This window comes from Drosophila virilis, chromosome X (genome assembly GCF_030788295.1).
Source record: "Drosophila virilis strain 15010-1051.87 chromosome X, Dvir_AGI_RSII-ME, whole genome shotgun sequence".
In the NCBI taxonomy this organism is placed as follows: Eukaryota; Metazoa; Arthropoda; class Insecta; order Diptera; family Drosophilidae; genus Drosophila; species Drosophila virilis.
The window spans coordinates 22,953,826-22,975,597 of NC_091543.1; the positions used below are offsets into that span (position 1 = coordinate 22,953,826).

The 21,772-nt window shown below is 40.1% G+C and overlaps 2 protein-coding genes across 4 annotated transcripts in view; one reads left to right on the forward strand and one right to left on the reverse strand.

Moving 5' to 3' along the window:
• Positions 1-35: 35 nt before the first annotated feature.
• Cluap1 (clusterin associated protein 1) lies at positions 36-19,932 on the reverse strand. Of its 2 annotated transcripts, XM_070211291.1 has the most exons (4): positions 19,676-19,932; positions 1,613-1,859; positions 216-1,559; positions 36-155 (listed from the first exon to the last, which is right to left on the reverse strand). In XM_070211291.1, the coding sequence occupies exons 2-4, from the start codon at positions 1,818-1,820 to the stop codon at positions 46-48; spliced, it is 1,662 nt and encodes a 553-aa protein (XP_070067392.1). In that variant the 5' UTR covers positions 1,821-1,859; positions 19,676-19,932; the 3' UTR covers positions 36-45. The 2 variants fall into 2 exon arrangements, with proteins under 2 accessions (XP_070067392.1, XP_002055394.2); XM_002055358.3 differs by lacking the exon at positions 19,676-19,932 and having other exon boundaries at positions 1,613-2,249.
• Positions 18,940-21,772, forward strand: part of Ac13E (Adenylyl cyclase 13E) — a 65,866-nt gene continuing 63,033 nt past the window's right edge. Inside the window, exon 1 of one of the 2 annotated variants that reach the window (XM_015170947.3) lies at positions 18,940-19,657. The gene's annotated coding sequence lies outside the window, so the exon portion shown is untranslated. The remainder of the gene's footprint in view (positions 19,658-21,772) is intronic. The other variant, XM_015170948.3, reaches the window with a different exon arrangement.

Consider the following 21,772-nt stretch of genomic DNA (forward strand, 5'->3'; position numbering starts at 1 on the left):
GCATCAGTGCATCAGTGCATCAGTTCATCATCTGATTGGATCTGGCTAGAAGTCCTCGTCGCTGTGGTGTTCCGGCTTGCTGGCTGTTTTGGGTCGCATCGGCAGTTCACCCGTTAGCTTCGATATGCTAATGTCGTCGATGGAGTTGAGATCGACTGCTCAGACATGGGACAGAGAGGATTAAGTGTACTTAAGGCCTTCGGACTTATACTCACATTCATCGTCGCCAGTGCCAGCGGCGCCGCTGAGCCCGCTCATGCCCATTATGTCACCCACGTCCAGTTCGCTGTCGGAGCTGCCAAAGCTGCTGTCGTCCTCGTCGCGGCGGTTGAGCATGCTGCTGCCTGGTCCATTGCGACCGTTGCGTGTGGCCGGTGCAACGCTTGAGGAAGCCGCAGCAGCCGCTGCAGTCTCTCGACGAGTGCGTCCGGTTGTGGGACGTATGCGTGAGGTGGCCGTGCCGGGACGCTTGCTCGGCGCCGCTGAGCCGGCTTTAGCAAGTCTACTGCGCTGCAGGATCAGATCCTCGTCACGTATATCTGGTATTTCCGAGTCTAGGCCAAAGGAGCTCTCACGCGCCAATCCGCTGCCCATCCCTTCATCCTCATCATCATCGTTGTCGTCGTCGTCGTCATCGTCCTCGATCAGGCCTTCCGGTATAAATGGCATCGAATTCTCAGCCGGTTTCTGCAGCAATGGTGATGAGATGGGCGTGGCACGGCGCTGGGTGCGCATCTCCATTTGAGTTCGCAGCGCATCGCGCACATGTAATCGCAGAAAGTAACGTTGGAACAGCTGCTGCAGCTCCTTTTCGCACTCTTCAAATTCGGCCATATGGGCGGGCCGAATCTTCTGAAGCGCATCCAGCCGCTGCTTGGTGCGTTCCAGTTCCGCGCGCTTGCGCTGCAATTTGGATTTCAGTGCGTTCAGCTCGACGCGGGCATTCTCCAGCTGGGCGCGACTGGACTGCAACTTCAGCTGGTTGGCCTGTATGGCATTCTTCATGGTGCGCTCCACGCCGAGTAGCTCCATGGGACGTTGCGCCTGGGCGAGGCGCGCCTCCTTGTTAACCAGCTCCTTGGACAGTAGATCGAAGAGGGCGGCGCCGCGTTGTGTTAGGTCCGAGGATAGCTCACGAGCGCGACGCAGCTCATCCATTTTGTCGCCAATATCCACCTGATTGAGACTGCGATATTGGTCGCGCTCGCGTTCCTCCTCCCGATCCACGCCCTCCTCCGCTTGCGTGGGTGCAATCAGCAGTCGCGTGATCTTCTGCAGTTCCGTGGCACTGACGGCAGCCGCCGCGTACAGCTTGCGTGGATTCAGTCGTATGGCCGATTTGGTCAGAAAAAACTCTGTAGCGGAGCGTATGAGCATCACACGCTGCTCCTCCGATTCCACGCCGCCGGCGAGCACAGCACCCGGCTCCAGCAGTCCGGCCAGCCACTGCAGCAGCTCGGCAACGATGTGAAAGCTCGCCAGGTTGCCGTGCGGCGTGGCAAGCGCCTGCAGCGGAAAGACTCGGGGAAAACCCAGCAATTTGAGATGCTCGCCCAGATCTGAAAGCCCGGACAGGGGTCAATTCGCGGTTACCATCCCAATGACCACTCACCTCGCACATCCTTGAAGGACATCCTGCTTGCTCTTTCGCTGCGGACACACAATTTCAGCTGCGTAAGCGACGCCTCCCGCCAAATTATGCACATTTTTTCTAGCTCATTTGTTGTGGTTCTACTGTTGGCTTCGCTTTTGTTTACGCCAACTACCTGGCCGGGTCGTTGCCTGGCAACCATACGGCCGACGATACCCCAACCATCCATGCCTCTGGCTGGCAACCGCCTGGTCAGCAATTAGCACACCTGCACGCCATCCACAAAAATGTTATCAAATTTGAGCTCACATTCAATTAGAAATGTGTATGAAATATTTCTGAGTTCGCCTTGAATACCGAATGGTGTACTGGAGCAAGGATATATGATTTAAATTCGAACGGAAGGCAAAATACAATAATATAATTTTAGTTTTCCGTTTTATATTTGAAATTCAGTTAGTCATTAAGTTCTTAAATCAATCAATTAGTCAGCTAGTCCTTAAGTCAACCAATCAGCTAGTTAGTCAATCAATCAGTGAATCATCTTTAAGCATTCAAGCCTTCGGTCAGTCAATCAACCCTTAGTCAATCAATCACCCTGTTAATTAATGCTTCTTTAAGTCAATCAAGCCGGCAGTCAGTCAATTAGTCCCTTAGTCAATCAATAAGTGGGCCGGTCAATCAGTCTTTAAGTCAATCAATTTGCCAGTCAGTCAATCAGTCCTCTAACCAATCAATCAGCCGGTCAGTCAATCAGTTATTGGGTCAATTCATGAATCCCGTAATGAATCAACCAGCCGATCAGTCACTCAGTCAGTCAGTCAGTCACGCAGTCCATTAGTCAATCAGTCAGTTAGTTTTATATCAACAAACCGTATTATACATATAGATGGAATGTTTATATTTGTGTAAGCCAATTAATTCTTCTAGTACATTTCCATTTGTACATTTAAAGAGTGTGTGCTCTTTTCTTTGCTTCTTTTTCTCTCTCTCGCGCTCTCTCTCTCTCACTTTCTCGACCGCACTTTTTGCTGAAAATAATTAATTCGTACTTTTGTTTGTTTATTTTTATTATTTCTAAGTGTGCGCAGAAAACATCGAGACATGTAAACACAATTTGTGGGAGCTGTGCGAAGTGAAGGACTTGTTGACCAAGGAATTAATTAAACTTGTTAACAGCACGCAAAACACGAATCCAGTCACAATCACCGTCACAGACACAGGACCAGGGTCTCTAGTGATTGAAGGGTATAGGCCGTGTTTGCATGCAACAAAAAAAATGAATAAAATAAATACAAATTTGTTATTGCTACAAGGCTCTCTTCGTAAACCTGGTTTTCCACATCCATGAGCTATGTATGTATTTTTTTTGTAGACAATCTTTGCTAATAGGGCCGACCTCTCAGTTCCATCGAAATATGGTAAAGTATTTATGCAAAGTGCTTATCCTGAATAATATTGAATATAATGCACCTCGGTTAAGTGGCTGTTTTTTTTTTTTTTCGATTGATAGTGCAAATCTTTAGAATGGCGAATGCGAATCGGTACACAAATTATAGCATTTGTATACGTTCGAGTATATTTGTATCTATTTTGGATGTGGTCCATGTGTTTTAATTGCTTCTAACACAACATTCCCCCTGGGAACCAACCATTGATTTCCCCATCCGCTGCCAAATTACCAGCACGATGACTAGTGCCCCTGTCGGATAAATGATTCCACAGAATGCTCGATTAATTGATGTATTCAGCAATATTAGCCAGCTAACGGCGCACGTGGACAACAATAGCGAGAACAACAACACGGCAAGCAAGAATGTTGCGCAGAATAGTGATTGACTAGGAGATGCCCTGTACAAATGTTTTAGCATAAGGATCATGTATAACAACAACTTACGATGGTTCGGTTCAAGCCAAGTTTTGGTTCAATCAGTGTTAAATTGAAGAATTCAGAGTAATCCGATCCGTGGCTCAAATTGGGAAGAGCGCTTCAACCAAGCACATCCTTTTGTGCGCTACAAACGCTTTGTCAATCTTATTATACCCTTGTGCAGGGTACAAGGGAATGTACACCATAAGCACGATAGCGACGCCATAACCACAAATGAACGCACAATAATCGTGTTCCATGTCCGATGATGGCAGATTACAAATGTCAATGATAGTGTATGTGCGCAAGTGTGTGTGCATGTGCATGTGTGTGTGTGAGTGTGTATGTGCATATGGGTTTGGGCGAGAGCTTGTATATGGGAATAGCTCGACATAATTATGACCTTGGTATGCCGTCAGTATTAGAAGGAAAATAACGAAAAAAAAGACTCGAACAGCTGGGGTTGCCGGGTGACACGTCAAAGTTCAATGACCAAAAGCACAGCAGGAGAGTTCCTTAACCACTTCGCACCACCGCCACACCATTTTGCTCGGATGATGATGAGCAATTAAATGGAACGCTTCATCAAAACACTTCGGATGGGCCAGAGCTGCCAAGCAAATGATTGAGAGCCTCCCGATTGCAGTGATAAGCATATTTCTTGGGAATCAGTGCAGCTGTAATTCGATATATTCCTTGCTGGGGAGATTAAGTTAAAATTAGTCGCTCAACAGTTAGTTTAACTGCAATCTCTATAGCTGAATAAAAAGTATGTTCTGATTTCATATACAAGCTTATAAGCTAAGGCTCCTCCAGACAGAGCCATTAGTATTACGCGTAGCCATGCAGGATTTCCTTGCTAATACTTAGGTTGAATAATTTTCTATATAATTTAATGGAATTTGCAAACCAATTTGAGCTAGTTCAAAGAGCGCGCTCAACACTCATTCGCTTTGAGTGCTCTGCTCTGAGTTAAAATACCGAAATCATGTTGGCCAAATTGCTTGGGTGATGCCTCAGCTCAACATTTCACACACATTTGAGCAAGCGTCTGATGAGATTTTATGGGTCAGCAAAGGGGTACACTGTGAAAAAGCCGAAGCGCATATTAAAGTAAATTTTAACTAGTTACTTGAGCTTAGGCGACATATTTGTCAAATTAAATTCAGATCTCGTATTATCTGTGTATATTACATATTTATGTGCTTGCTATCCCTCTCGTGCATGCCTATCAATTGTTTAGTTTACAAAGTAATAGCAAAATACTAAAACCGGCCCCCAGATTACGCTTTATTTATACACAGAAGAATTTATAAGGTGCTAAAAATGAATGGGGTAATTGACTTTTTAATTCGTGCCAACTTAAGGCGCACACAAATGAATTAATTAAATTCAAAAGACTCCAAAACGAAGATCGAATTTCCAAAACCCCTCACATTGGACCCAAAGAAACGCTATAGTAAAAATTTCTTTCCAGCTCTTACAGTTTGTCCTGTGCATTGATCACTGTTCAGATAGTCAGAAAGACGGGATTTTGTGATTTAATTGTTCAGTGTATAAATATGCAACTATTGGAATATAATTATCATGAAAGAAAAATGTAACTGCTGATAAAGTAAATAAGCCTTGCCTCAGGTTATGATTTAAAAGGTATGAATTGCATAGTTCCTAAATAATGCTTATGCATGTGTAAGACACAAACAGTTTTAAATGCATGTATTTTTAAGTTGCTTTAGGTGTTAATTCTTGTCACTAAATTGTTGGACGGCGGAATTCTCACCTTGTGCCAATGCTTGAATTCTGATAAATCAAAGCGTCACAAGTTGTTTGCGTGCCAACTGGCATTGCCCTTTCATAGGTATTTGAACTCCTTTCAAATATGATGGCAAATGCCTCCAAGGTGACGAGGGTCGAAGCCGTATCTTTATATACATTTAATTGGGCATGAAATTTGGCGCACTTTGAAGCCAGTGGGCAAAACAATTTACTTACGCTATGCCCTTTAAGTCAAGATTTCGGCCTTAATGCCACATGCAAAGCTACGTCCACACGCCCACAAGCCCACACACGGGCATGCACCCACTGGGCTGTTTTAAAGCATTGTGTCTAAATTTAGCCGCAAGTTTTGAATGCTCGATGAAATCAATTCCATTTGGCTAGCACTGCATTAAAAACATTTTGTTTGAGGTTTCCACAAATTGCTAACCACGCAAAATAAATTCATGACTGTCCATTAAGCTCCATGAATTGCGTCTTTCCCAAACAGCGGTGGTTTTTGCTGTTGCTTCAAGAAATGGTAAAGCTTACCCAAACAGTATTATGAGAAGAGGTAAAGATAAATTATGTGCCAATACTCATACTCATACTCATACTCATTCTCATACTCATACTCATACTCATACTCATACTCATAATCATACTCATACTCATACTCATACTCATACTCATACTCAGACTCATACTCATACTCATACTCATACTCATACTCATTCTCATTCTCATACTCATACTCATACTCATACTCATAATCATACTCATACTCATACTCATACTCATACTCATACTCATACTCATACTCAGACTCATACTCATACTCATACTCATACTCATACTCATACTCATACTCATACTCATACTCATACTCATACTCATACTCATACTCATACTCATACTCATACTCATACTCATACTCATACTCATACTCATACTCATACTCATACTCATACTCATACTCATACTCATACTCATACTCATACTCATACTCATACTCATACTCATACTCATACTCATACTCATACTCATACACATACTCATACTCATACTCATACTCATACTCATACTCATACTCATACTCATACTCATACTCATACTTATACCATCAAAGGGAGCCGCAATCACAACAGTGGCGGCAGGTGACATATTTATTACAGTCCCCAATGTATTGATGGGACAGTGTATTGCGCTCAAAACGGAAACCGGATAATTTGCTGTCCAGGCTGATGCTGTTAATGACACTGGCAATGGGTGTCCGTGTCGCATTCATTGAGTACTCACAGGCAGAGACTCCTTTTTTGCTTTGGCTGCCAACTGATTTGTCCACATCCCGTGACGTGGAATGGCCAAACTGGCCTCGCTGCGTAATTCGCATTGCGTTTCATTTGTCCTCCACTCGCTGGAGCGCAATTTCTAATCTGGCCGACCAACGCACAAGATTAATGTGTGTGCGTACCCTGTCCCATTTGTTGATAACAGGTGTGATGAAACACAACTCCTGATATATATATATGTATATGTGCGTGTATGTCCTTGTCTATTGGTTAAAAGCTTTTTGTTGCATAGGAATCCTATTGATATTCCATTGGATGGTACACGAGAGACTTTTTCGTTTGTCAATTGCTTTTATCAACATTCTCAATTGCCAACCCCAACAAGTCTTACTTTATGACTGATATTGCTTTTTTTTTTTGATAAATATACCTAGTTTTAATACTGAAAAAATGTAAAAAGGGCAGAATACTTTCTGCGAATGTAAGTAACGGGCAGGAAAGGACTCATCTTCATCCTTGACGAGCTGAGTAGATCTAGCTTGTCAGTCTGTCCGTCCGCGTAAACAAAAGCTTACGATCAAAATCGATTTTAGAAATCGGTTTCAATCATAACTTGAAAGTTAATGGATATATATACACCAAATTTTGTGTTGAAGTATACACGGGTTAAACATATTGCACTCTTTGGATGTCAGCTCCAAGCTCCAAGTAGCTCGGTACGAGGTTCAGGGTATCTCCTAGTCGGGACAGGACTCTTGTTCTTTTTTTTTTGTTGCTATAACAATGGGAAGGGTATTCTAATGCAGCAAGCTATCCAGTGCGTAATGCGCTGCGGGAGTTTCAATTCATGAATAGGCAGAAGTGGGATGTTTTCACTCTCCTAATCGAGTTTGCCGGGGCCAGTTCTCCCCCAGGACAATCAACAAAAGCGAGATACTTCCAAACTCTGGCCAACTTCAACAAAAGCTGGATTCAAATGGTTTCGCAAGGACAACGCCAAATGTGGTGAAAAGGGAGCCACAAGGTTCAACTTTTCTGCACATGTGAGAAGTTATGTCCAATTAGACAAGAACTTATTTCTAAAAGATCTACCTATACAGGATGGCTAGATAAACATTATTCTTAGTAAGTCAACAATGATTTATAAACAATAAGCTGTGACTGCCGAAAGGGCAGCCGAGCCTTAAACTAGGTTCAAGTAGTACCGCACCTTGAGGTGAGGCAACGGGTCGAATGGGTAACCGAACCAGCAAACATTCTTGTAGGACTTTCAGGCTGGCTATCGTATCACAAATAATATTTGAATTTATTGACGAGATTCAAGTCTTTTCATGAACTTAATGAATTAATTCGGTTTTTACGAGTAGCCGTGTGTGCCGAGTATATTATATTCCGCAGATGATTTAAAGGGCCAAAATTGAACTGTCGTTAATCATCTGCCGGAGTCATAAAACGAACAAAAAGCTATTTTTCGGGAGGAGCTGCTGTTGCTGCTGCTGCTGCTGCTGCTGTCTTGTGTGGATCTTAACACTTAGCCCAGACCCCAACAAAAATGCTATCGATTAATTTAGCTGGTCATTGCACTCCAGTAAAAGCACTTAAAGACTGTCGTGTGTCTCTCTTGAATCTGTCGAGCTGTAAAAGTCAGTCAGTCCGTGCCCAAATTGAATTGCCAGAGTTTGAAGCGAGTCCAAGTCACAGTTTCGCTCAATAATGGAAAACTTTCAACGTTTAGCTTTGATTTTTGTTTTTGGTTTTTGGTCACTTGAAAATTAATTTAGAGCTAAACCGCTGCCAATTGAGGAAAAACTAACTGTAGCGAAGGGGCGTAACGCGGTTGATTATCCCGCCTGCATTGTGTTCAGCCTTGGCACTCTGCGGTCGCCCCCTCCAAACGCAAATAATTGAATTTATCTTCATTATCATCATGGTCATCATCGTATTTATTACTGCTGCTGCTGCTGCTGCTGCCCCCTTCCTCATTTCTCATTACAACTTCCCAAATTGTGCGATATAATTTAATTTGAAATCCACCCACATCCCATGTGGGCGTGGCGTGGGCGAACTTGTATTTGAATAGCGTTGCATTCATCACATCCGGCAACAATTTTGGCCACGTTTCGTGCAACACAGCGGCAGCAACAGCAACTTTTCAATTGATATTCTGCACAATGTCCTTCCGCCTCCACCCCTTACATGATGAAGCAAATTGCAATTAACACAGACACCCACAGGCACAACCCCACACACACCCACACACACACAAACAGCAAACTTATTCAGTGATAAACTTTTGTCCTTGTTGGGGTAACTTTTTGGCTCGTCTTTGGAGTTCATTGTTATTTGTGTGGATCTCAGTGGTGACCATTGGGCGTCATCATTTGAGGCCTCCATATGCTGAGCACATTTAAGTTTTTGTTGCCGCTGCCGCTGCCGCAGCCGCTGTCTCTGGCGCTTGCTTAATTCAATTTTAATCTACTTGGATCCCAACTTACACTTAATGGCCTTGCCCCGTACGTGTGTGCCACAAATCGCAGCACGCACGACGCAGCTGACAGTCAAAATGTCGTTTGCTGCCCTTAAATGTTGCTCCACTTTATTTTTTTACTTTCGTCTTAAAGCATTTGCGGCCGCTTTAACTACTGACCATGCCCCACTAGCACACGCACTCAGACCCTTACACTGGATTCCGTCGATTTGGCATACATTTTGTGGATAATTGGTTGCACGTTTACGCGCTGCCAGCGCCAACTGGTCAGCATAAAGTTTAAATTTTAAATATTCCACTCACAAGCCAACTATTTTGATTTCCATGTGCAATTTTGGCAAAGATTCCCTGTGTTTAGTCAAGTCAAGCGTTAGTCTAAGTTGCTCAGATAGTATATTGCGACCGAGAAACTTGCCCAAATCGATGAAGATTGACAGTGACTCCCTTATTTTCAATGAAAATGGGCTTATGAAAAACAAAATACAGTGTCAAATATAGAAGCTAAAGGCTTCATCTTTAATATATATATTACCCTATACCATATCTAGATTGAGTTTATAATTTTTTTATTCGATGTCTTCTACTTTTTACTCTTACTACTACTTCTGGAAATAATGAAAAGTTCCACACAAAGAAAGAAAAGCTTAATTTTTTTGTGAATACTCATTGTTGTTTTCATCTAATAAAGACAGTTGTTTTTAAGAGAAAGATAACGTTGCGTTCTTGTTTTATATAAGTATATTATTTTTTGCATAATAAGATTATAAGCAAGAAAACATCCACAAGCTAATATAATATGCCCAGCACAATGAACTAAACAATTTTCCACTTGTCTTTTGTGTGTTCTTACAACACTTATAAGGAAACACTTTGAACTAATGTAAACGTTCAAAGTTATTTCAACGAAGTGTTATTTTTTTACTCTCAACACTTCACAGAAAACATAAAAACCCCAGGCGACGATATTGTGTATATGTCGATTGGAAATACATTATTAATAAGCGGAGTGCGTTATTTTCGACTCCTTGAAGAGAGTGCTAAAAATCGATTTGGATTCATCGTTTTTTAAGCATAACTTGAATATCAAATGAGATCGAGACATATTTAGAATGTGTGAATATATACAGAACATGTTTTGTTTTTGGATACCAATTGGAGGTATAGCCTTGGTCTAATACAGTCCATATAGATCGGACAATAGACAATGAAGTTTTTCAAGAGTGAATTTTCCATATTGTGAGGCTAAACAAGCAGTACTTGGTATGCTTGGCGTCCTGTACAATTCGGGCACTGCAACTTGTTTTAAGTCTCATTTCCCTCTTTGTTCCTATTTGAACCATATATCATCTGTGTAGTTGTGCAAATCATCATATGAGAAGTCAACGGGCCAAGCAACAACTACGTACATTTTGTCTGTAATTTACGCGACAGGCACGTGAGATTCATGTGGGCCTCGACCTCGTCGGTGGGTTGTAAGGTTATAGGCCAGCTTTCGGCCATTGCAATGAAGAAAAATGATGCGCCAAATGTGAGCTGACCGCCACACAACCAGGCAGCCAGAGCGCGGCAGGGGGAGAACAGATGAACAGGCAAACGAACTTGTGCATACATTCGACTGTATATGATGTGGATGTAGTGGGGCTCTTATGACCGGTTGTAGCTTTAGGCACGTCTGCTTGCTCCCTGCTGTACTCGCTGCCCTAACCCTTGCTGGATGCCTCTCAATTTCTCAGTTAAACGCACGTCGCACTCATCCATTTGGAAGACTCTCATTTGGCCAACAGAGAAACAACTGCCAACGACGACATCAAACACTTCTTCATAAATGTGTTTTGTTATTGTTTGGCCGTTTTGAATGCTTGCCCCTGGTCAGCTCCGGTCAGCCTCGGTCAGCCCCGGTCAGCCAGCCCCCTTTGTTGTCTGTGGCTCGAACTCGAAGACGACCCGCCCCCCATTCAGTGTGCTTCTTGTTTTGTCTGTCTTGCCCAATTGTAAATATTAATGAGGGTTATTTCTTTTCTGCAAGATGAGAAATAAAATCCCTAATTTATATGTACTTATGTCTCTTATTCCAAGTATTATCCATAATAATGAATAAATGAATGAAGCCTTACAGCTGAGAGCTCTGGAACTTAAAACAAAGTTATTAACAATATTCAACTGTATGTAAATAGGATTTCCCTAACTGACTGATTGTGATGTGAAAGTACACGCAAACTGGTTGGAAAACTTCTTTAACGGTAGTAAATTTTCTTTTTTCTATACAATGAACTGGGAGCTATGGTATTTGCCTACAACCAACTAATGAAATACTTATATAAAATTGTAGACAATGTATTGAAGATGTATTTCATATATTTATGAAAAATTCACCCAACCAGGTGGAAATTGGGTGTCTAATGTTGTATAGAAGCATTATTAAATTTAAATTTATTAAAATTAATTAATCAATACTCAAACTCAACATAACTGATTATTGAATATGTTTTAAATCATTGGGAGACGCCTTTCTTAGTTGACATAGAAAGCTTTCAAATTGAAGTCTAAGAAATCGACGTAACATCACAAATAACTTAACCTACAATAATCAATTAGCATATAAAGGAGAAGCTTCACTGTACATAAACAGTTCTAAAACGTAAACAAATTGAAGTGCACATTCGTCTCATTTGAGGCCATTTTCATCTTAAGTTTGGGCTCTCTGCTGGGGCTTAGTTTGAGTTTAATTATCTCAGCCCCATTTGTGTTTTTCTTGTTTGCCACCCATTTTTCTTGTAGCCATAACAAATTTGATGCTTGTGTGTCGGCGCTGACCTTCAACTTGTTTTGACTTGCTTGCTTGTGGAACCAATTGGATCAACATCATGCGGACTGTGCCACGGGCTGCCCGGTTGCCCGGTTGCACAGCTACCCCCCACGCAATGAAGGCGATTGTTGCACCTTTGTTGTTGTTGCTGTTGTTGCCTCTTGTGGCTCGTGGTGTTTTCGTGCGTGCGCTGCGTTCTGATTGTGTGGCCAAATTAATTTGATTTCAGCCCACCACATGCACAAAATTGTTATCCACATTGATTTCAGTTCCGATTTCCCATGAATGCAAGCAGATAATTTACAGCAAGGATGACTGCCACAGAGTCGGTGGTGCTCGAGGAAGATACCGTGAACCCAGCGCCGAGCTGCCATTAAATCAATCTAACGCTGAAATTCTATATTGCAATAATGAAATACTCTGTATCTTTGAACACACTGCGAGATTCCATTTACTACAACTGGTGTCTCTTCTTATCGATTTAATGGAAGTGGGGTAAGCTATCGATGCTTTTTAAAGGTATCTCTTTATTTAAAAGTAACTCCTGGATGTCCTCGCCAGTTGATTCTGATCATGTACATATGCACTTTATAGAGTCCGAGATCCTTTCTTTTCCTATTACAATGTGAGAGAGACACCAGTCATAGCTATCTAGAGAAAGAGAGAGATATAGGAAGAGTGAGATAGAACGAGGGAGAGAGAGAGAGTAACGATCTCTCTATTCCTTTAATGTTCTTAGACCTAATCTCTATTGACACTATATTAATGTGCTTAGGGAAATTTCTTCCTTTAGGTAATGCTTAACGGGTCTGATCAAAAAATTTTCCCGCACTCGATGCACAATATATAGATTTTAATGTTAAAATTTATGTTTATTTTTTAGTGACACTTTTTTTACTTTGCATAATAATCGTCCGTTAATTACTTTATATAACATATTAATTTAAAGCTGGCTATTGGTCAATATTTGTTATATATTTGATTTGTTTTATTGTCGACAGACACTAGAATTGCAAATGGCTTTTCTCAATTTGGGAGCAACAACTTGTTGAGAATTGCAAGCGTCAAACAAAGAAAAACGTAAAACGAGCAAGCGAGAGTCCCTTTTCTGTGTAGAGCATCAACTCGGCTTTACCCTTTACCAACAAAACATAGGCCAATTTTTGTGTGCAGAAAGTGTGTACGAACTGTTTATTCACTTTTGTATTTACGAGTCCCTAAGCCCGCAGTTAAAACAATATTTGTTAAATGAAAAGTTGAGTCCTTAACAAGCTAGTTTTTTTTTTTAAATATGCTTTGGAATACCAAATAATTTGTGCGAATAGAGAGCATTACTTAGTCGTTCATAGCTTGTTGTTTTTGTTAATTTTTTTTTTGTGTTTTTGTTGTTTTTTTTTTTGTTTTCTGTTTTCTTTTTTGTCAAGCACACAATCAACAGCTCACTCAGGCAAACAATTCGACGGAGTGATGGAGATTGAAAAGATGGAAATGGTATGGAGGTCGTATACTGTGCTGTTATCGTAGTGTATGATGTCTGTATATGAAATGTTAAGCTGCAGGCAAACGAGTTTCACACGCCCAAGTTCGTCGCACAACAACAACAACACCCAACCCCGCCTCACAGCACAGCCTAACCACGCAATTGAATGCGTTTGCCGTGGGTGGGTGAAAAACTTTTGTTTGACACCTCTGAATTGTGCTGTTCTGGTGGCTGCTTTGGTTCAATGGAATATTCGTATTTCAATGGTTTATAAACGGGTCATGTTAATTGTCTCCGGGGTGTCTCTTATAGGAACGCCATAATAATTGTGGGGCGGAGCCAGCGACAAGAAGGCAAAAGAGTCACAAACACGTGTCGATATCGTTGGCATTAATTTATCAATTTGTGTGGAGTGCTTAATGGCAGCATGGCAGACGACGAAGTGGAAGTGAGAGTGGGCGGGATTTTACTGGGGCGGTGTGTACTGGGGGGAAATTAAAAAACGTTTTGTGATAAACAGCTAGGATAAGAACCTTGACCTTAATGTAATTCATATTTAATTTTTACTGTAAGTAATTTTGGATCTCTGAATGCTTTCTGAATTTTTGGTCGCTTGACTGTACAAAAACACAGGCACGCACCCACACACCGAGACTTGAACACAAAAATATGCGCTCACATTTCATGCGCTCAATGGCAGCACAAAATGGCGTCACACCCGCACAACAAGACTCACACACACAACAATGCTCACACTCGCCATGGATAAGAGAAATATTTGCATACGAATGAAATGAAATGGAATTCACGCATATCGCCAAACGCCGCCTCGTCGCATATAAATTTCGATCGTTGTGCATTGCTTTCGGCTGTATGCGGTTTGGGGCTTCAGTTTTATTATCTTGATTCATCATCATATTGAGAACATACGAAACATATAGTTCGTCCAGCACAACAAAAAAATGCATTTTTCGATGCCTCAAAGTACTTTAAACACGCCCTCTTTAAACACTCTGCATAATTTGAAAGTGCGCTATATTTATTTACTTATTTAGACAAAACTGTTATAATCGTTTTGAACAGTTTTAATATATTTATAAATTTATTTTATATCTCCCACAATTTTAGGCTAAGAGTCTCCAATGGATTCCTCTATTGATCAGCCTTAAATTTGAACATTTTTTGTCAGATTTTTCCTATACTATTTTTATATATATTTTCTCCCAAATCAGATGCACAGTGAAGGTTTTAAATGCCAATATTATTGCAGATATCTTGAAGCGGTAAACAAGATTTTCATACAAAAACTCTATGATATTCTGTATGATATATTGGTCCGATCCGGCTAACACCGACATATGTATTGCCCGCAGTCGAAAGCCGGTTCCATGCAAATTTGTATAGAAAGAGACCGGCGAAAAGATTTTGTTGATTTTGTTCAAATCAAACTATAAATATATACCTTATGGTATCGAGGATATTATCTCTATGTATATTTATATCTATGGATCTCTTCCCTTTACTTATAAGACAAGGGTATATTTAGTGGGTTTGTCGTAATTCGCAAGTATTTATGTTTGACATTGGGTAGATTGTACGACAAATTGAAGTTCTTGCTGCAAAAGCTTAGATTGACATTATTGTGGCGCTTAAGTACTTACACGCGTTAGATTATGGCCGTGGTCTGTGTGTGTGCGTGCTTGTGGGTGCGAAAGTTGAAAATTTTACACAATTTTATAGCATACTTTTATGCGCGCCGCATAATAAATACGCATACGCCGCTTAAGCTCGCTGCCAGTCATAAATGTAATTGCTGCCTGCAAGTCAGCTTGTAACTTTATGGTTAAATTTATGTATGACTTTAATATTTAAATGCGCTCAAAGTGCACAAGCGTCTCGATGATGACAAACCAATCAACTGAGATATAAATATATACATATATATGTATTTTTTTTATATAAAGAGAGAGATGGAGGGAAAGGAGATCTAAAACGCAACTTGAGAAGTGTCCTTGGCGAGTGCCTCAAGTTGTCTTCCACGTGCAGCACCAAGCATCAACATTATACCCTCCGGTGCGCTAATCTTTGTCTATTTATGTAACTGCACCAAGCCACAAGTTGAGCTGGCATGTAGAGATGCTGTTGCTGGAGCGGACACAAATGACGCATGTCATCTTCACCTGGTAAGCAGTGGGGGCCAGTGAGCAGCAGCAGCATGAGCATCAAATGCGGTGGTGAGTCGTAAATAAGTAAGCTGGCAATGATTATGACAATTGATAAGTAAGATCCCCCTGTGTGGTAACTCGACCCATTTTGGAATCTATGTGAGCTTACGCCAACACAACTTGGCAGGGGAGCCAGCGCAGATGGATGTTATGAAACGACAACTAAGTTGTCAACTATAGTTACGCTTCACAAAATAGTTCAATTATAATCAATTTTCAATATTTTGATTTGTTTCTTAGGCTGTACAAGTCTTTGAAGGGTTAATCCTTTTAAATATTTGCGAACAAGGCTTCGTTTCAGTTGCCAACATTTTTATTTATTTAATTTCATTTATTTTTTTGTTAACGCGAAAATTTGAAAATGAATTTATTTTTGTCGCAAAACTTTATATACTAGAGTTTAAAGTTGACATTAAATTTTGCTGTTCGAACAAACATTTGAAGCTTAAACTATTTTTCCAAACATATCTATACAAAAATGTCTTGACTTTCAACTATTTCTTATATCAATTAGATTAAATATCTAGCAATAAGCTGGTTTTGCTTTGTGTAATTCAAGAATAATCGAATTACAAGCCAAAAAATTGATTTAATTAAGCATGAAATATTTCTGCTTAAGTTGTAATTTGCAAAGGAAGAAACGCAAAGGAAAGTTGCCCAATTTTCTGGGAAGCTCCCACGCAAATGCTTTTGAAGGTGCGGTTGCATTTTCGAGGAATTATTCGCATCATTTTGCAACCAAAAGGAAGAAGTGCAACGGAGCCTGGCAACGCCAATTAGTCAGCCCAATCAACGATTGCAATGCGAGCGCATGCTACATGCAACATGTGCCTCCCTGCTGGCCCCCTCTATATTCCACAGCCGTTTCTTGCTTCTCCTGTTGCCATTGAAAACTGATGCAGCACCTGTTGCACACAGACATCGAACATTTCTCATTCTGATGCGCATCGCTGCAAACTTTCAGATTTGTCAACGTGCAACTGTAATTAAGGCTTCGACTGACATTTTGTGGCTACACTGTGCGAAAAGTTATTTGCCTTCTCACTTTTAGTTTAGTTTGAGTTAAACAATTCACGCGTCCTAAACGGAGATGGGAAAGAAAAATGTGTGCATAGGCATAAATATTTAAGGCTATAAAAAGTCTTCATTAAGTGAAACAATCGAAATATACCTAGCCATATCTAACACAAGTATATACCTACTTATACATATACTACTACTAACAATAATATATTTGGAGCTATATTTTAAAAACTGCTGGCTCACCTTTCTTAAATTTTATTCCGAAATAACACTAAATAGGTATTTGTGTACATTTGTGGGTGTTAATTTGCTTTAAATGATAACTTTTACTACATAATTCACAATTGGCTTAATGCTTACAAGAAACTTCAATAAATCTATCTAAATATAATCAGCCAACATATTTATTTTAAAATCTGTAAAGTCAAATTGGCTTCACATAGGCTATACACGTTATCCACCTTTTTTTCTGCCAGTGTTGATAAGTCCCGGTGTCCTTTTTCAATACATATTGCGGATAAATGCTTACGAGCATTCAGCGCCCGGTTTGAATTGAATTGAAACAAAAAGGTTGCAATATTTGGAAGTGCCCGAATAGGAAATACTCTTTTCCAAGCGCTGCACTGCCTTCACAAGCATTTCTACTTCCTGTCATACCCTCTATGCTGCAGCTGTGCTACTTCTTACCTCAGAGAATTGAACTCGTGAATAGCCGCCATTTAAGGTCTTAAATACGAAAGAAAAACCAATAAAATGGAAAATGTTCTGGATCTGTGAGAGGTTTCTATGAGAGGAATCTACTAGTCAAGTTGGTATCTCTGGTTTTTTTTTTATCTTCGCGATTCGGTCAAAAACAACATCCAAGGATCAATGAGTATCGATTTACTAAATACGATCTTAGTTCCTATAAGATAACTGAGATGCTCTGGATATATCTAAATCAACTCGACCAGTGCTGCGGACCGTGAGTATCGAACATAGATATATACAAAACATGTTACTTATTTCCATTGGACTCGGGTCAACTGTAGCCAGATCTTAAATACCCCAAGTTAGATTTATACAAATGTAAAAGAATAAAAGGGAAAATTGTGTACCGCATACATGTTCTGTTTATGGCTGGAATGTAATAAAATTATCAGAGCATATGGAAAAGCAGACGTGCATCAAAATCCAAAACGGAATCCCTAAAAATTAGATTTTAATTCGATTACATCAATTTGAGACTGGCGGATATATTTGATGGTAACGAATATCTATGTAAATATGTGCATATATTTTCATCGGGTCGGAAAGGCCTTGTTCCGCCAGCTTACATTTCCGTACTTTTTTTTGATGGAGTGCAAAAAAACAAAGAGAAAAAAACGAACGACATGCAATTTTTTAATTTAACTAGTGTAAAATTAATTTGCCATGTCACTCAAATGGGAATTGTTCTTGGACTGGGTCAGGACTTGGAACGCACAGCAACTTCTAATTGACAGCGTTACGCACCAAGAAATATTGCCTCCAATATGTTGGTTGCTTTAAGAGGCGCAATGAACTCGGGTTAGGACAGGGACGAATAGGGTAGCCAGGCGGAGGATTCAGTGGGTGTCCACGAAAGGCCGCAACTAATTCGACAGCGTCGAAGATTTATAAACATTGCCAGCTTGACAATCGCTGATGAATTGGCCAATGCGAGAATCTGTGTGAATAAAGTCAAAATTGGCATCCTTTTCAAGTAAATTTAATATGATTTGATTTGGAACCAACAGTTAATTAGCAAAAGCGCTTTTTAATTAAAGGTTTGCCGCACCCAATCAAGGCCTACAAATTATATTTCCAATTATGTTTTTAAATTTTGATCACCAACATAATCGCAAACATCATCATCGTATCCCAATTAGCAGCATCCTCTGCGGTCACGTCCGCCATTTTGATTTCCAGAACCTCTAGCAAGCGGAAATGAACTTAGTTCCGTAAATAATTAACTTCATTTCGGGATTTGATGATGACAGATACCAAAGGGGCGACTCACTCATTTTATTTGGCGCTATGGAAGTTGTGTGCATCAGTTTCTATTTAAATGTCATACAAATATTTATCTTCAGTTGAAATAAAAACTGTTATGAAACAAAATATATTTAAAAATATATTAAATATTTAAAATCTGCATAATGCATGCATACGTTTTACCTATTTATCTATATATATACGTTACACACTTATAACAAGAACAAAATTCGTTGAAAAATAACTGCAGTTAACAGCATGTTAACTGAATGGTTTTACATTAAATCGCACTGTTGTGCTCAAAATGGCACTGTACTCAAACAGAATAGGTGTTTACAGCTGTAAACAGAATCAAAAGTTATCGATAACAACGCGCCATTTGAAGCAAATGCGTATCGTCGATATTTTAGAAGCAAAAACGAAGCCGAATGAGGCGGACGTGTGACGCTCGCGCGCGCATCATTTTGCATAAGTGCCGCAAAATGCGCGCGTGTTTCAGTTTCTGTTCGAGTAGTCATTTGTTGCTGATGGCCAAGTGAATTTGCGTACAAACAATGTTTGCTAGTTTCGTTCAAATGGTAGACTCAATAAATACTTTATGGAACCAAAATAAATAGTTTCATTCAACCAACCGAACTAGACAACAGCAGCAACAAAAACAAAAACAATTAAAACTAAAAACTGAACGTGGCTGCTGAGGGACGTGCGATAAGAACAACAACAATAACAACAATTCGCCGACTCTGCTCTCACTGCAACAACGACAACAACAACAACAACAACAACAAGCGAAGTGTGTGTGTGTTTTTATTTTAGCTGCATTCTTGCCAGCGTCGCTGCAACTGCGTCAACAGCGACCGCGACCGCGACTGCGACTGCGACCGCGACTCCAGCGTTGAAAGTTTGGAGTACCAAAGACTTCCAAAACGTGGTTTTCAAAGTAATTAATCTATTTATATTTAGCTTATGCATAATAATAATAATCGTAATAAACAAATATTGTAATTATAATTGCACTTGTTCGTGTTGTTTGTTTAATTTTTTTTTACTGTGCTTGTGCTGTGTTGTGTATGTTTACCTCTTAATTAGTTTACCTGCGACACGCTTTGTTTTTGTTTTGTGTGTGTTATTGGTGAGTTGATCTGTTTACCTTTTTGCTTTTGTTATTGTTGTTGTATTTGTATTTGTCTTTGCTGTTCTTCACAGCCAACCGAAGCGAAGCGACAAGCAAACATTAACAACAGCAGCAACAACAACAACAACAATTACGAATGTTGCTCACTTTGCATTCGCGGTTTTCGTTTTCGTTTTTGTTTTGTTTTGTTTTGTTTTGTTTCGCTTTACTTTGCTTTGTTGCATTCTACACGGCACGACGCTGACTGCAGCAGCAGCAGCAACAGCAGCAGCAGCGACAGCAGCAGAGAACATAAACTGCCTGCGACGATCGTTTGCTGCTGCCTGCCTGCTCTCAACTCTCAGCCACTGTTGCCACTTGACAAAAACATGTTGTACCAAAAACTACAGGAAAATGTACCAAATTCGTTGAAAAGGTACCAATTTTATATACGCATACGAATAATGTTTTTAAATACTTATAGACAACTAAGCACACATTTATTTCAAAATTTAAATATATATTTCATTTAGTGTGAAAAACATAAATTTCGATTATTGGCAAATGTACAAAATATTGTAAAAATATCGCAAACGTTTTGGTACACTTGCAGCACATGTGGCAACTGTGCTCTCGTCTCCTCACTCTCTGCTCTCAGTTCTCGGCTCTAAGCTCTTCGCTCTCCAGGCGCTACGCTCTCCATTCTTTTGGACTCTTTTGCACGTTTTTAACATTTACAAAGTTTCAGATCTTTAACTGTCTCATTCCGTTTCTGTCCCTCTCTATCTCTCTCTCACACTTCCTAAGCTGCCAGCTTGGGCCAGCAGCCGCCCACAGCCGCTGTACTGCAGACAACTGGCCATAAACATTTCCTTTTTGGCCAAATGCATTAAATGCATTTTTATGGCCGCCTCGTGCGTTGCAAGTCGTTAACAATGGCCCGGCCACGCCTTTGCCCGCAGCCCAAATTTTTAGTGGCGCCACCGACACTTGACCATTAAACATGAAAACTAGCCGAGCCGGCCAGGTCGAGCACGCCAACAGACCAGTAAGCCAACAAGCCACAGGCCAAGTGGCAACCTCATCGATTCCCATATCGAAATTGTATCTGGCAGATGCGACAACTACGTCTGCTGCCCAATTACAGCTGAGGGTGTTTCGGGGCTTGAAGTTCAGATCAGTTTCAAGGCAAATAGCCTTAATAGATTCGCTCAGCATTATACTTAACGTAGTTAAACTACAAATATTCAAGTAACGCATGAATAGTACTTGTAAATAAGCAAGGATAAAATAGAGTACTTTCGAGTATGCTTGTAGACTTTGGAAATCTCTAGAATCGTCAAGACTTGGTCAAATAAAGCAATCGTGAAAACATGTTCAGCTTCGGTCAGCTTAATTTCGATTCTGACTAAGGGTAAAGCATGATTTAGTCATTATTTTAATGAAGAATTTCTCTGTCTTTCTGTCTCAAATATAACTTAAAGGCTTTCATACATTTAGCTACAGATTAAATTTGTTTTTAATTGAATTTAACTCAACCTAATATACAACACATTATAAATAGATACTCGACTCTATGTTTCAAAATTTCAATTTCCTAAATTTAAATCTTCTTTTAATATTAGTTAGGTACAACAATATCCTAATATTCATTTCTACATAGCATTGAAATATAAACTCGTTGTTCCACAATTTGAAGCCCCCAATTTTACCAATAGTATCTGGAGTACATATTTTAAGCATATTTAATTGTTTGATACCTTTTTTGAATCAGCCGTATTATTGTTAAGAAGTCGAAATGAACCTTTAAAATTCTTATGCTCAAAAGGATTTCCTCTCTTTAGAAACAAATCGAAACGGAATGAACAAACTAATTGAAATGAATTCGTATTAAGATCTTATGAACTTTGAATGAATAAATAAATTATTATTTTTGGTTGAAATCCTAGGCAAACACATTTGAAATGACAGCCGCAACCGTATTTGTTTTTGTTAACTTGTTGATTCGAGTATTTGTTGCGTGTCTTAAGATTAAGGACTCGAGACTATGTTTTAGATGTGACATTTCCCTTGGGTTTTTCTCTCAGTGTAGCTGACGTTCCTAAGTGTGTGCATGTGCAGTTATGTGCAATC